This window comes from Temnothorax curvispinosus, unplaced genomic scaffold, assembly GCF_003070985.1.
Source record: "Temnothorax curvispinosus isolate PA1 unplaced genomic scaffold, ASM307098v1 QBEX01003735.1, whole genome shotgun sequence".
NCBI classification, from domain to species: Eukaryota; Metazoa; Arthropoda; class Insecta; order Hymenoptera; family Formicidae; genus Temnothorax; species Temnothorax curvispinosus.
In genome coordinates, this window is record NW_020213515.1 from 101,048 (window position 1) to 115,326 (window position 14,279).

Here is a 14,279-nt window from a genome sequence, read left to right on the forward strand (position 1 = left end):
TAGGACATTTTGTTATAATATTTTCGCATCTTGCAAGTAAAGTAGATCATTTGTGACCTTTTTTCTCTGAAAAATAAATTCTCAAAATTTAATCTACACAAGCTTCCAAGACATAATTTTTCAAAATAAAATTTCTTAATTTTTATATGGTTCACTGCAGTTGCTATTATACTTTTTTAGAAATTTGCATTATTTTTAATTTGTTCAAATAATCCCTCTCTATCTCTCTCCCAACTTTTTTTTACTCAATTATTTCATAATATTGTATGAATGTCGAAATAATATAATATATATGTGTTATTGAATGTAATTTTTAGAAAGAACATAACTGCTCGTTCTGATAAAAAGTTTGAATAAATATGTTCCCCAATTCTTTATCTCGTATTTAATACGACATACTGACAGCAATATGGCTCTCGTAAAACGGAAATAGTATTAGGTCAGCTTAATAAAAACAAGTGTCATAAAATTCTACGTCACTTTGCGTAACCATTCCCAGTAACGATTAATCCGCTGAGAATATGGATGACTAAAAATATGCGCACACAGTCAAGGTTAAAATAACTTCTACAATTTATCCCGGTCCAAACGGATACCGCGAGATGCCAGTCTCTCGAATTAATATCGGATGTACTGCTAACATCCAGCACAACTCTAAAATTATAATAATAGATAAAACAAAAAATATTACTTTAGCATGTAATTTATAACAAATTTTTATAATATAGAATGACAATGCGTAAAATTGTTAATGCCTAATAGTCATTAATAATCATGTTGATACCAACTAAAACTGTTTGAATTATAATACAAGACTTTTTAAGTTAATATCTCTTTTCTTTTAATAAACCATACTAGAAACTATTTATAAAAATATAATCTCTATCTATTTATTTGGCTACGGCTACAAGATTCATAGTCTGCCCTAAAATTACACGTAATATGAGAGCGAATCAATGTCTCCGTTTTATGCCAGATTCTAAATCTGAAAGAAGCATCCTTCTCTCTCTCTCTCTCTTTCTCGCGCGCGGTTAATAAAAGCTTTCGCGCCGCATGCGGTTACAAATTGACGACGATTAAGGCACAAAGGAAGCCCCGATCGGACGCTTCGTATTAGATGCCCAGCGATTGGATCTAAGCGGATTACACGCGCGCGCACAGGCGAATATCAACGTTCTAAATCGCGCGACTTCCGACTGCCTCCGTGCCACATCGTCGTCGCCGCGCTTGGGGTCGGTCGCCCGATGAATGGGCCAGAATGAATGGCGATTCGTCTAAAGGACGCTTGTGAATGGCGCGTATCGGCGGTCGTAACGCGCGCGTACACGCGATCCCGCAAGCTGTGTCGAAAGCATGTCTTACGCACTAAGACAAAAGCAGCAGAGAAAAAATAAGAGTACAAAGAATGCTCAGAACTGCAACCATCTCTTGACTCACAATCAATTAAAATCATATTTTTTTTACAAAGATAGCGAGGCATTACCTATAATAGTTTCTGATTTGTAAGCGAATCCTATAACGAAATAATTAATTTCTTATTCGTTCTTCTTCGACATCGTACGTTTGCATGAAAAATCAAGAAAGCTCACCATTACTTTCTTATGTAAATCTACTGTGTTCAAAATTTCTTGTTTTTTTAGTTTTCCATGTTTTATGAAGCAAACCATTGGTAGAAACGATTAATAATTTTAGAACAATTTCAACAAAAAAAATTAAGAAAATAAAGAAAATAAAATTAATCAGAAAATATTTCTGTATTTGAAAAGCAAAAGAGAGTAAATTCTGTATAAGCAATTATTGTACAGCAACACCTTCACTCTACATAGGCAACTGGCTACGCTTTCTATTAAACTAGCTACGTTTATATATATAATATAATACTTTCAACTGTATATTTTGCGGATAAAAATTATTGCGGATAAAACAAGACAGTAATCGATTGCTATTGGAAAATATAATCCACAATAAATTCTCGATTTTTTTTATAAAAACGAGTGACCTAATTGCAAAGATATTTAATATTGAAAATCGTAGGGTTTTGTGAATTGAACTTTAATAACAGGAAATTAATTTACTTTTACAAAAGGTTTTATTTCAACTTTTAATTTAATTTAACAAAGAGTTTTTCTCTGTCTCGCGAGATTTCTATTATACACATATTCCTAATACCTTTATACACATCACAACAATTTGATATAATTGTTTCCTTTCGCTACTACGATTAACATGTAACAACAGATAAATCGAAATTACACACATTTCCGTTTTCCGATATTAATTATCTTAAAAAGACCCAGTTATTCTAGTTCAAATGGATAGCCGGAAGCGAATTGAATTTGCATACGTTCATTTGCGCGTTTTCGCTCGTGTAATCGCGCTTACTAATCATCCGTTTTTCATGCTCGAGTATCATGGACGTGCTCGAATTTTCACAGTAGAGGAGATTGCCGTTAATAATAAGAATTAAGTTACCGAGCAGCCGGGAGGGATCGACAGAGGTGGAATTATCGCGGTAAGAACGGGATAAATAAGAAGAGCGTGTGCATCTTGTTGACTTTGACGGTGCGCAACCACTAAACCTCTCTAACCGCATTGAGCACCGGTCACGAGAAAAGGATTAGTTTCTTCGAAGGCGTTTAAACGTGATTACAGGATCGACGTAGACCGCTCTAGCACGCGATCGGGGTGGTGTGCGATACGCGCGTACGCGACAGTCGCAAATCTACACCTGAGAAACAGGAAGATGCAAATTCGAAACCTTCTCATTTCATTATGAGACGCTTGCGAACATTCAGTACACTTCCAGGATAGACTAAATAAAAAATTCCACGTGGATAAATTTAATCGCAGGCTATAACTTCCGTGTAAAATAAATAACGCAGAATTTTATTAGCCATATAAAATACTTTCGGATAAGATAGAATTAGTGGACATGTGATCTTCTCTGCTTTTCAAATATGAAAATGCATTTCGTTTATAAAACCCACTCGATTCTATCCTCGATTCGACCCTTGTTTCGTCAGAAGATCAAATCTCATTAAATCAAAGCGATACGAAAAGAAATCTCGACGTTTAAAATATGTGACAAGGGAAATCTCAGAAGGCCTGCGGATATTTCATCATTCGTATGACTTCTGCTTCTTGTACCGCGTGTAATGGTGCTGCCTCACTCATATCTCACCAGCTTAGCCGTTCAGTGTATATTACAGGAATCTATGATAATGTCCGGCAAAAAGTCCGACACTCCCAGGGTCAAAGATCTCAATGCTTCCATCTCTCTCGACTCGCGCTTAAGCATAAAGTTTCTCTCATGCTCTCGCGTTTATCAGGCGCGCCTCTCGCGACTTCAAGTGTACCTCGCGGTACACTTCGATAAACGACACACGCGAACGAGAAACAGGATAGATGTATACAAGTTGTCCCGTCCAGCGAATAACCAGCTGGGAATTCTTATTAAATAACTGAATATTTCTCTCGAGCTAAAATATTACCCCTTCATGTAAGCACATGTAGCGTGAGATTTAATATTTCGAATATATCGGCTTTGCGTCAAAAGAGAATTATTTTATATTCGTTATAATGTTGTAACGTTAATAAAAAAAATATTAAAACGTGAGATTATTTGATTTGTGCTTTACCCTTGCAGAAATAAGGAACGCGCAGCGGTCGTTCACTGATGCAACGTACTCCAAACGCGAGCGGAACGCAAAGGACGCCGCGTGGCAGTCTCGGCACTCACGCGCATGTTACGCGGTCTAAAAAAAAAAAGTGTCTCTGCTCTCTGTGACGTTTTTACCCTGTTTTTTTTTACCGTACATCGTCCATTCTCGTAGGCCGGATGCACGACGTTCGAAGTCGTAAAATACCACCATCGCGCATGCGAGAGAACCGGTTGCTCTCGCGTATCGGGAAACAAATATTTTTCGCTACCTATCCAGCGGCTTTAAATACATTTCGTCCGACGTACGTTTCTCTCGCGCCAATTTCCTGCTCTATATGTCGCTCCTACATACCGGCGCGCTTCGCAATGCGTAAACAAATATAATAGCGAATTTTGCTGGTTGCACTTAGCGCACTCCGTGCAAACACTCGGAAAACTGTTATGTTAAAAGTTTACTTACAATTAGATACAAAATCATAATTTAATAACTTGTGCTAAACTCTCACAATATATAAACTAACTAGTGCAACGGTTTGAATATCTACTATGCATTATATATTTACGTAAATTCTATACGTATGACGACCTATATCCGGCATCTTATTTTGTTACAAGATCTCGCTGTTAAAAACCACTTCAAGTAGCTCCGTAATAATACTCAATGCAATACATTTTAATTCAATATTTTGAAATTTATCATTAATTCGCGAGTCGAGGATGTTCATGTTTGTAGCTCATGTAGGACATGCGCAACAGATTCAGTTCCGACACAAGAAAATTCCCCCGTCGACTACCATCTCCATCGCGTTATGAAATCCAAGCACGTCGTTGCCGATAAATCAACGCAACAGTCGGGCGATCTCGCGGGCAATTCTCGATCACCGGCCGGCCGACCGATCAATCACGAGCTTTCAATCCTCAACACGTGCGCGATCCGGTGAACGTCCCAGCGTACGAACGAACGAATGAACATCCGCGTGGTATCGCGAATCAGCACCAGGTGGGCAGCTCACGCTAATTCACCAGTTAGCCTCATGCGGCCGGCATTCGACGCTGATTTGCATCTGCCTACCCATGCTCGCACTCTGAACCGGTCGTACCCCCGCCCGCCGTAATTTTAAGAGATTCGAACATGAGAAGTAAAACCGATGGGCAGACAAATAATTATAAGTTATCGTACGTTTTGAACACGTCCTCCTTTTCTGATGTCTGTTCAAACTCATCCGAGTTTGGGAAATTTACCCAAAAGTTTACTTTATTTTCTCGTACAATACACAATTGAAAGTAATGAAATGTCTTTTCTTTTCCATTAAAACTTCAAAACTCCAAAGTATAACTTTATTGTATTGTCTCATTGTATTGTAGTTCGTTCAAAGTTTAAATAACACAGAAGACGTAATATGTATATGTATATTAACCGTGAAAAGTAATTTAATTAATTGATAATTTAAACAATGTGATAAATATGTAACATATTCATCGTATACTGGATACATTTATAATTTGTATAATACGTAAGAATTCTTATTGTTTTTATTATTTCTTGGCATTGTCTGCTCTCTTCATTTCTAAGTTTCTATTCATTCTATTTTTTCTAAAAGATAGTCATAAGGCTTTTTTCTCTCAATTTCTGGGACAAGTGTTCTAAAGTTTGCCTCATCCTAGACACACAGTGTCGACTCTCACCTCTCTTGGCCTCCAGTTGAGACTATAACATATTGCCCGGGGAATTAATTGAACGGCTGCGAGACGCGCTGACCGTATGGGATATAATGGATGGATAGTCGTGGCTAGATAATAGATGGATGGATACGCCAGTGGATGATAATGAGTCGTGTCAAGTGCGAGACGAGACGAGACGATCGTTGAAGTAATCCAAGTGCCTGCGATATGTATACGCGACACGGGGTCGAAGGCTTCCCGTCCGTGATGTCACGATACTCATTTGTCGTCTCGCTTAATACCAGACTTACGTCTATATAGATTATTACATGAATTATCCCAAGCTGGTGAACTACTTTTTATCTGCGAATTCTTTGACGAACATGAAAGCAACTCGTTTTTAGTGAAAATACCGAAGGAGAATCTTTTGTCTGAACTAGCTGCGCTAATTTTCAACATTAAGTAACTTTAATCAGCATTAACTATCACTTAATTTACAATATTTTTAAAGTGAAATTTACTTAAAAATAAATCAAGGCTATAATTTTATTAAAGAATAAAATCTCAACAGCTCTAAAACTTTATGTCCGAAAAATTATTTATTTTTAATTTATCGAAAATATCGTTTAATATCTCTTTGCGATTGATTATGTTAAAAATAAAATTGCATATGTAATAGATTAAATGCAAACTATTTCGCTTGAATACTATATTGCTTGGAAACCATTACGAATTGCAATTGGCCGCCAGTGGCCGCGAGAGTAATCCAGCTAGTCGATCCTTTGATCCTCGTTTTCAAGGTATTCCATGGTCTTGCTCCTATCTTCATTCTCGAGGGATGCAAGATTATCTCAAGGGAGATGCGAGAACAATGAATAGGTACTTTTGAACTTCAATAAAGAGATAAGTCTCTCATAAATGTAGACATAAATATCATCAATGCAATTTGATTCATATTAAGCTCGCAATAATAATAATCTTGATCATTCATAAATAGTACGATATTATTCATCAACTGTATGTGAGATCTTAATGTGGTTTTAGTATATGGCATACCACGATTACTGTAATAACAGGAGGTTCGCCATTTCGATAACCTCCGCACAAGGATCAATTCCGACAATTGCCCGACCGAATTCTATTCTGTACGCAATTTAAAGAACGCTTTGCTAACGATGCGTTTCCTCGTTCGCCAACGTCTGCGCCCAAGGGAATTAACTACCGCGGGTTAACCCGCGTCGCCATAAATTGATTAAGCTACTGAAAGCGGCGTAATTTGTCTTCCACTTCGTTTTGTTGCAGATCAGTGCGGAAAATGTCGCGCCAGCACGAAGAGGCTAAATCTCAACAAGTACTGCAAAAGAGACTATGGTAAGTGTTTCCGAATCAAACAACGTGGACAAAAAACGATGTATTAATCACACTCGTCCCTCTGGATATAATGGAACCCAATCCGTAGAAACCCAAACAACGTACGGCAAATCTCACCACGAGATTCTATAATTAACTCGTCCTTATATATACTGGCTATTACAATTCTAAAAATAAAATGACTTAAATAAAGAGGTATTACCTATCACAATTTCTTTCACATTTAGAACTATCGAGCAATATCTCTATATTATGATGAATTTTTTGGGGTAATAAAAGCCACTCTTTCTCACAATTCTTTACTCATTAAATTAAACGTTTTGAAAATATCGAGAAAAATATTTTTAAATTCTCATTAAGGATTCGAATTATCAAAAGCATTTAAGTAGAATAAAGAATTAATGTTATATCCAAATATAATATTACACAATCCCGTAATTTTTTTCATAGAATATCACATAGACAATACGAAATTCCTGGATGATCCAATATCATTATATACAGGCAAGTTAAACGACAGCGCTCGAAAACGATGATAAGTATAGTAATGTAGACAGTCGTCAATTCCCGGCTGGTCGATGTGGAAAAACATTGCGTGGCACAAAGCCACCGGAATTGTTTCGGCTTTTATCGGGGATAGATGTGTGCCCGCCCCAGTAATGTGTGGAGGGCGCATGTGAAACAACGATTTATGCCAGAGTGCCCGTTCTCTCTCTCTCTCGAAAGTCCTCGAAAAAGTCGAACATAAACGTACGCACAGGGGGAGGGACATGAAGAGAGAGAAACAGGGAGACAGTAAGAGAAGAGGCAGTAACGGATTTCGTTTTAGAAAGCCCTGCATTTGTTACATAAAAAGAGTAACAAAAGAGGTTTGAGAGAAATTATATTAAACGAAGTGGAGATATTTATTAAATAGAAAGTAATAAAAAAATAATACTTTCATGAAGAATCTTCCTTATTCTAATTTTCTCAATTTCGCGATAATTGCGCTAATTATATAGTGCTTCATGTTCTGCAACCATTTTTCTGTAATAATCTGTAATGTGTAATAAAGTAAAACATCAATAATACCATCTCAAATGTCGTTATTTCTTTATTGAAAACGTTCAAAACTATTTTTTTATTTACCGGTTTGTAATACATGGGGCTCGGAGTTTGCTAAACCCATCATTGAGGAAGACGAGAAAGAAAGGATAGGGTTGTTTGCGTACAGCCGTGATTGCTCTCTCTCTCTCCTCTCGCGGTGGCGTGTATAGCGCTCAAAAATGAAAGACTCACGTTTTAACGGTGCCGGGGCTTTCAATAATAGAATGGTATGCCTTTGAGCCGTGGTCCGGCCGCGGGTTTGGCCGAGCAGAGCGGCTTCGCTGCTCCCTGCTCCCTCTCCTGTCCGCTCGTTTGATTCAGCGCAGATAAATCTTCAACAGGTCTGCACTTAGCTGTCTCTGACTTAGAATAGCGGTTGAAACGACCGCGCATCCCATAGCCGCGTCGCGAAAACGAAACCGATCGGGAACGACGACACCTCGAGCACGTGCCTCCGCGTGTTTTTCGCTAAGAGCGAAGAATACACAAAGGGATGTCGTAGGAAAGCGTTGACAATGGTTTTGATATTATAATGCGTCAAAGATAAAACAGTGAAACAAAGTAACTTCGCGTGATTCCTTGATAAAAATCGAAGCATAGAAAAAATGAAGAAAAGAAAGAGAGAGAGAGAGAGAGAGAGAGAGAGAGAGAGAGAGAGAGAGAGACATTCCAGTACTTTAAAAAAGTAAAAAAAATCTTTCTCCTTTAAAAATATTATATATTAAAACATTTTTAAGAGGTTTTATTTTAACTTTAACTTTATAACCATTGGAAACCTTAATAAAAATGAACACTTTTAGAATAAAGGTAGAAATATTGCTCGTATTAGAATAAAAACAAAATTGCAAATATATATAATTTTCCATATAAATGTTTAGTAATTTTACGTTTTACATTCTGTTTTTTATCAATTAATTGTAACAAAAGGTCAATTTAAAGTATTAAGGCTGTAATAATTCAACTATGCCAATTTTAGAATTCGTGAAATTGCTACGAAATTATCAGAGAAAATACACATTTCCGTTTCGAAGATACATCTTGCTATCCTTCCTCGCGAGGAATGTAAAATCCCCAGACTACACGACGTCAAGAATAACGCGGCACCATGATTCGAATAGCAAACTCCGGGCACGACGGCGTATATAAACTCGTAACGCCGACGTCGAGTAATGAATGGTTCGATCGAAGGCAGCTCAGCGCTGAATCGTTTTGCAGGGGCATGACCCTAGTCCTTGGCGAAAGGCTAATAGTATCCCTGTCCTGAGGACGACAGGATCGATGGTACGATCGTAACAGGAGAGAATGAAAAGAAAAGAGCTGTGCCACAGCCCCCCATTCGATTCTATGGGCTCGATATAGGTTGAAAGGACCCAGACATCCTTTGAACGAAAGGAACACATGTGTCCATGTTAATAAAGACGATTACGTCCGATACGCATTCCAATTAACAACGCAAAACGTCAATTTTTACTCAAAGTTTTACGAAAGGAAACGTTTTGATAAAAAGCTTCTTAATAAAATTCTATTCTAAAGACAGTGTACCGAAAAATTTGTTTTATTTCATCTTACAGAATACTCAGAGGAAAGAGAGGTAACCATAACTCCAGCTATTGTCGAACGAAGTTATAGTTACTTTGATATTCTTATAAGATACAATAAAAACTTCAAATACATTCTTCTCAAAATGGAATTCAAACTTATACATATATGTCCCTGCTCCAGATACCTCAATTATATAATATAACTTGATAATATTCCATGTGTGTGCTTGAAACGCATTGTTCAATATGTTCTTTTTCACCGCAGCTATTCTGGGCAGAATAACGGACAGACACAAGAAAAGCGACGGCTCCCAGGCCGGCACGAGCGTATCAGGCACATCCTGGATCCGATTCACTCTAAACGTCGACTTCGTTTACAAGAAAAATCCTAACTCGAGGCTTCGCCGTGGCGACGTATCTCTTTACGTTCACTCAGCTGATCTAGCCTGCAGATGCCCCAAAATTAAACCTAATAAGTAAGTATTTTATTGCTTCGTCGAAGAATTAAATGTTTAATTCTGAACAATCAAGATTATTTCATTTTTAGTGTCAATGTTTATATTATCGAGCTGCATAAATTTATTAACTCAATATTCTACATCTTTAAAAGGACAGAAAAGTCTACTATTATACATTTATATGAGCCAATCTACTGATTTTAAGCGAATTTTTTCAGATATAAAATTCTTTTAAAAAATAAAAATAGAACAAAACAGATTTTTATAAAATTCTAAGTTCTTATATAAATCTAAATTTGTTCCTTGTGAATCGCAAGTACCATTATTTGATTATTATCCATTAATCTCGTCACTGCTTGGACAATACACATTCAAAAAGGCATTAATAGAGACACGTGAAGCTCTTAATTTGTTTATATCCTTTAAATATTTCGTAGCCAACTTTGATTTTCTACTTGTCCTCATTTCGAGATCAATCTAGGCGGTCAAGGTTTCCAATAGCGCAACTCTGATAATATGGAGACGGGCACGGCTGCAACGACCGTGAACTGCCTGTCAGAAATTGCGGAGTGGCCGGCAACAGCTGACAGCTGGACAACGATCGCGATTATACTCACGCGGCTCTGTTATGTTCGCAGATCGTACTTGATCCTTGGCCAAGAGAGTGACGGCAGTGGCCAAGGTGGGCTCACGGTGACACAGAGGTCGATCGTCATCGAGTGGCGCGACGAATGGCACCGTCGAATGCGCCGTTTCCAACGAAGGGCGAGATCGTGCCATTGAGATGCTCGTACGTCGCGGAAAGAGAGGAAGAGATAGAAAGCAAGATGGAGAGAGAGAAAGAGAACGAGAATGAGTGAAAGAACGAGAGAGAAAGAATGAGAGAGAAAGAGGGTGTGTACGTATATGTGTATGTTTGTGTGTATGTGAGACTGAGAGAGAGAAGAAGAAGAAGAAGGAAGAGAGTAAGTGAGTGAGAGAAAGAGAGAGAAAGGAGAAAGAAAGAGAGAGAAAGAGAGAGAGAGAGAGAGAGAAACAGAGAGGAAAAGAGAGAAGTCAATCCCCTCCCAATCGTGTTCGTAGGAACCTGCATATCTTGATTTCCCGACCGCGAATACCGGTATCGGGGTGCCGATTTTATTTTGCGCGCGATACTTGTCGACGATCCTACGTCGAAAGCAAGATACGAGAAAGGAGAACGAAAGGGGAAGCAGCGATTTTTCCAAGACGAGCGCGTCCGCACCGCGAAATGACGCGAGCAATGCACGTTTGTAGAAAGGTTGCATGGTCGAAGGCGACTATATCGTCGTGAGATAACGTCCCGAAGGGATCCACAGGCGCGATCGATCGTTCAAGATACACGCTATTGAATAAGCACTAAAATATCAAACGATTTGTATTGTCAATCGATTGCATTTGTAAATTTCTTTCCATTTTTCGTTTCGATCCGAAGAACTCTTGAACTTTGCCCTGGCTTTCGCCAAACACGTGTTTCTTTTGAATGAAACTAGTCACAGTTTTTTATTCTGACACGGTAATTCGCTGTTCGGACGAATAGCGTCTGAGGTATACCTAACGTCTCTGTAGAGCAGGCGCATTCCTCGATGTCGATTCCACTCCTGACATTTGTTGCGCGACATTTCTCCGTGACAAGCGATTTATTGAACGGCATGAATCTTTGAGGGCTCGCCGTCGTACCCGTTCGCACCCGATAAATCGCGTGTCCGTGAGAAATGTCGTAAGATAAATGTCGGGTCGAATTTACGCGACAGATTCAATTACTCTGGAATACCGCAAATCGTCGCCGGTATGGTGTTCCTGGCGGTACAGCCGTTACTCAATGGCGAATAATCGCCCGAATATGTCGTCGTTTCTGCACCATTAATACTACATCCAAACCAGATTCGAACGAAAGATATTCATTTCCGTATCATGATGTTCGTAGCGCGCCGTCACTGTCGCGATCAATAGAAATTGATGGTTTTAATTAAGTTTGCGTGCAACAATATTCAACAGGATCGCGAGAGAACGTGATATTAATATCGCTATAACATATATAAAATAATCGAGCTCTTTCAAAACGCTTCTCCGACGCTTCGATGGTAATTCATATTCATCAACATCAATTTGCTATATACAAAACATGGACGTGTATAGATTGTGCGCGATGTGATGCGAGCGTGATATGTACGAACAGGGATCGTTAATGCATCTATATTATAGAAGGCACTGTCATTAAAGCTTAATAGATTCGGCAAAGCGAAATCAATTTCAAAAATCGAACGATATCGCTGACGCACGATGTCTTTAATCTTGTTCATCCTCTTTCATTTTATGAGCAGAAATTGTAGGGATGATTGAAAGAGAGGGACACACAAGCAGAACTTCCGTTTGAAGAAAAATTCGATTCGTGCTTTTGTTTCTTTATGCGTTAATAATTTTTCTACGTTAGTAGAAATGTATCTAATTATGAAGTATTCTGTAAGACAAAATGAAAATCATAATTTCTCGAAACAAGATCTTTACTTATGTGACTCTTCTCTACATCCGTTTCAATTTTGCTGTTCTAAGTTTCATTTCATTTCTTCGAAATCGAATCGTAAATATACTGATTAGCTTTCATAACTTATAATTTATTTTGTTTAATCTTTTTCTTCAAAAATTATTCCGAGTTTTAAATACCTATTGTAAAGAACAATCACTAATAAAATTGCGCTATGTATGACGGCAAATTATGCGTCGTAGCGATCTTTCGACGTCGCGGAATAGTAATGGCGAGGTGAAGGTACGCGTGATAATATGTATGCCTCGACTTTATTCCTGAGAAAACCGCGGCACACCTGCTACGGAAGCATGATTCAACCGCGTCCAGCATTGGAGGGCTCGTATCGCCGTCGGTACTAAAAGGCCGGTCTCGGGTAGACAAGCGCAAAATGCGTATGTACATGTACCACGTCTAGCCATTTCAAATCTGATTTATTCGCGGCCGCCTTGTGTCTTGAGAGCCGGTGCACTCGGAGAAAGTGGGCGTGAGAGGGAAACAGCGCGAGAATCCAATGAAACCACGAGAGAGGCAAAAGGAGAAATGAAAAACGGACGCGAAGCAAGTAGATAAGCAGAAGATACGTTCGCGGACATAAAATATATTTAACCGTTATATATTATCATTAAGGGTATATCACACATCGGAATCTGAGAAGCTTTATCGTTTTGATCGTCTTGCTAGAAAGTTAATGTGACTCTCGGTCATCCGTTAAACATCACCAGAATACAGAATAGTGAATCACGCTTTACTTCTCTTTGGTCGTTTTGAAGGTTTTTCTTGAGCAAAAATATGCCAAAAGAAATTATTATTGAAAATGGTTATTTGTTGTAAATTTCCAATATACTATTAAATATCTTGACAACCAATCCTCAAATTATAAATTTCTAGAAGTCCACATTAAATTTAAAAAAAAAATTCTACTATCTCTTCATATCTTACGCCTAGTTTTTGAGAAACTTTTAATTGTCAATTATTTATGACTTAAAGATTTATTCGTTTCTCGATATTTTCTCAAAGGAAATCAACTATAGATTTTTTAAAGAATCTGTGAATGCGAATTGTACGAGCTATATACTTTTTATAGCATCAATCTCTCTCAACAGCGTTCTCTCGTCATAAAGATAATGATCGCGTTTTAGTATTACTGTAGAATAAACGTTTGCTCAGACACCTAGAAGATCTTTAGACACATAAAATCCCCTCTATTGTTTCGTTTGACTCTTTTACCAAGCCTCTGCACGCATTGTCTAAGATTTGTACATATATCAAAACGCGAAAGCGTGAATATCCACTCTGCTTCTGCAAGTTCGATTTATCAATGACATTTGAAATGTTCAAATATGTTGATTTGTTTGAATTGGATGACCATGTTGAAGCATATCGCGCATATCTTGTACTACGGAGACGTCGGTACGTAAGATAAATCGGCCCGGACGCATTCGGTTCTACGGACAGCTATTAGGAATTCGTGGCGTACGGATTTAAGTCGTCGTCGAGCATCCGTTTTGCTCTGCTTAAACGCTTCTTCCAGCGCGAGCAAGATGCGCTCATCTAAAATTGGAACGTATGGCATTCGCGCCGAGAAACGGATACGCATGTCGTGTTTAATCGAAAGTGATGTGTACAGGGCCACGCGTTTCGCAAATCGACTGAGCAGGCGTGACCGAACAGCGAGTGTCTGTGTTAAATAATCTATTCGACGAGATAGATAAATGTCTTCTTCGACTCTTGTCTTAAAGTTCTACATGAGGTAGAAGCAAATTAAGATGCTAAAGAATTGCATTGTGCGTTGTTTTTTTGCAACATGGCGGACCGCTCGATCGTAAATGGCACAAAACTCGTCCCCGGGCTTCCCCTCCCTCTCTCACGACTTCTGTTTTAATTTATTTATTCTTCGCTCGCTCGATCATCGCGCGTCGTACCGTACTCATATAGAAATATCACACGCGTTCGTT

The 14,279-nt window shown here is 38.4% G+C and overlaps 1 protein-coding gene across 1 annotated transcript in view; it reads left to right on the top strand.

The window, feature by feature from the left end:
- Positions 1 to 10,653, top strand: part of LOC112452835 (netrin-1-like) — a gene marked incomplete at its 5' end in the record, with an annotated part of 98,124 nt that extends 87,471 nt beyond the window's left edge. Inside the window, 3 exons of the mRNA XM_025013249.1 lie at positions 6,626 to 6,694; positions 9,587 to 9,797; positions 10,418 to 10,653. Of these exons, the coding sequence (XP_024869017.1) occupies positions 6,626 to 6,694; positions 9,587 to 9,797; positions 10,418 to 10,562 (425 nt within the window). The remainder of the gene's footprint in view (positions 1 to 6,625; positions 6,695 to 9,586; positions 9,798 to 10,417) is intronic.
- Positions 10,654 to 14,279: the final 3,626 nt, after the last annotated feature.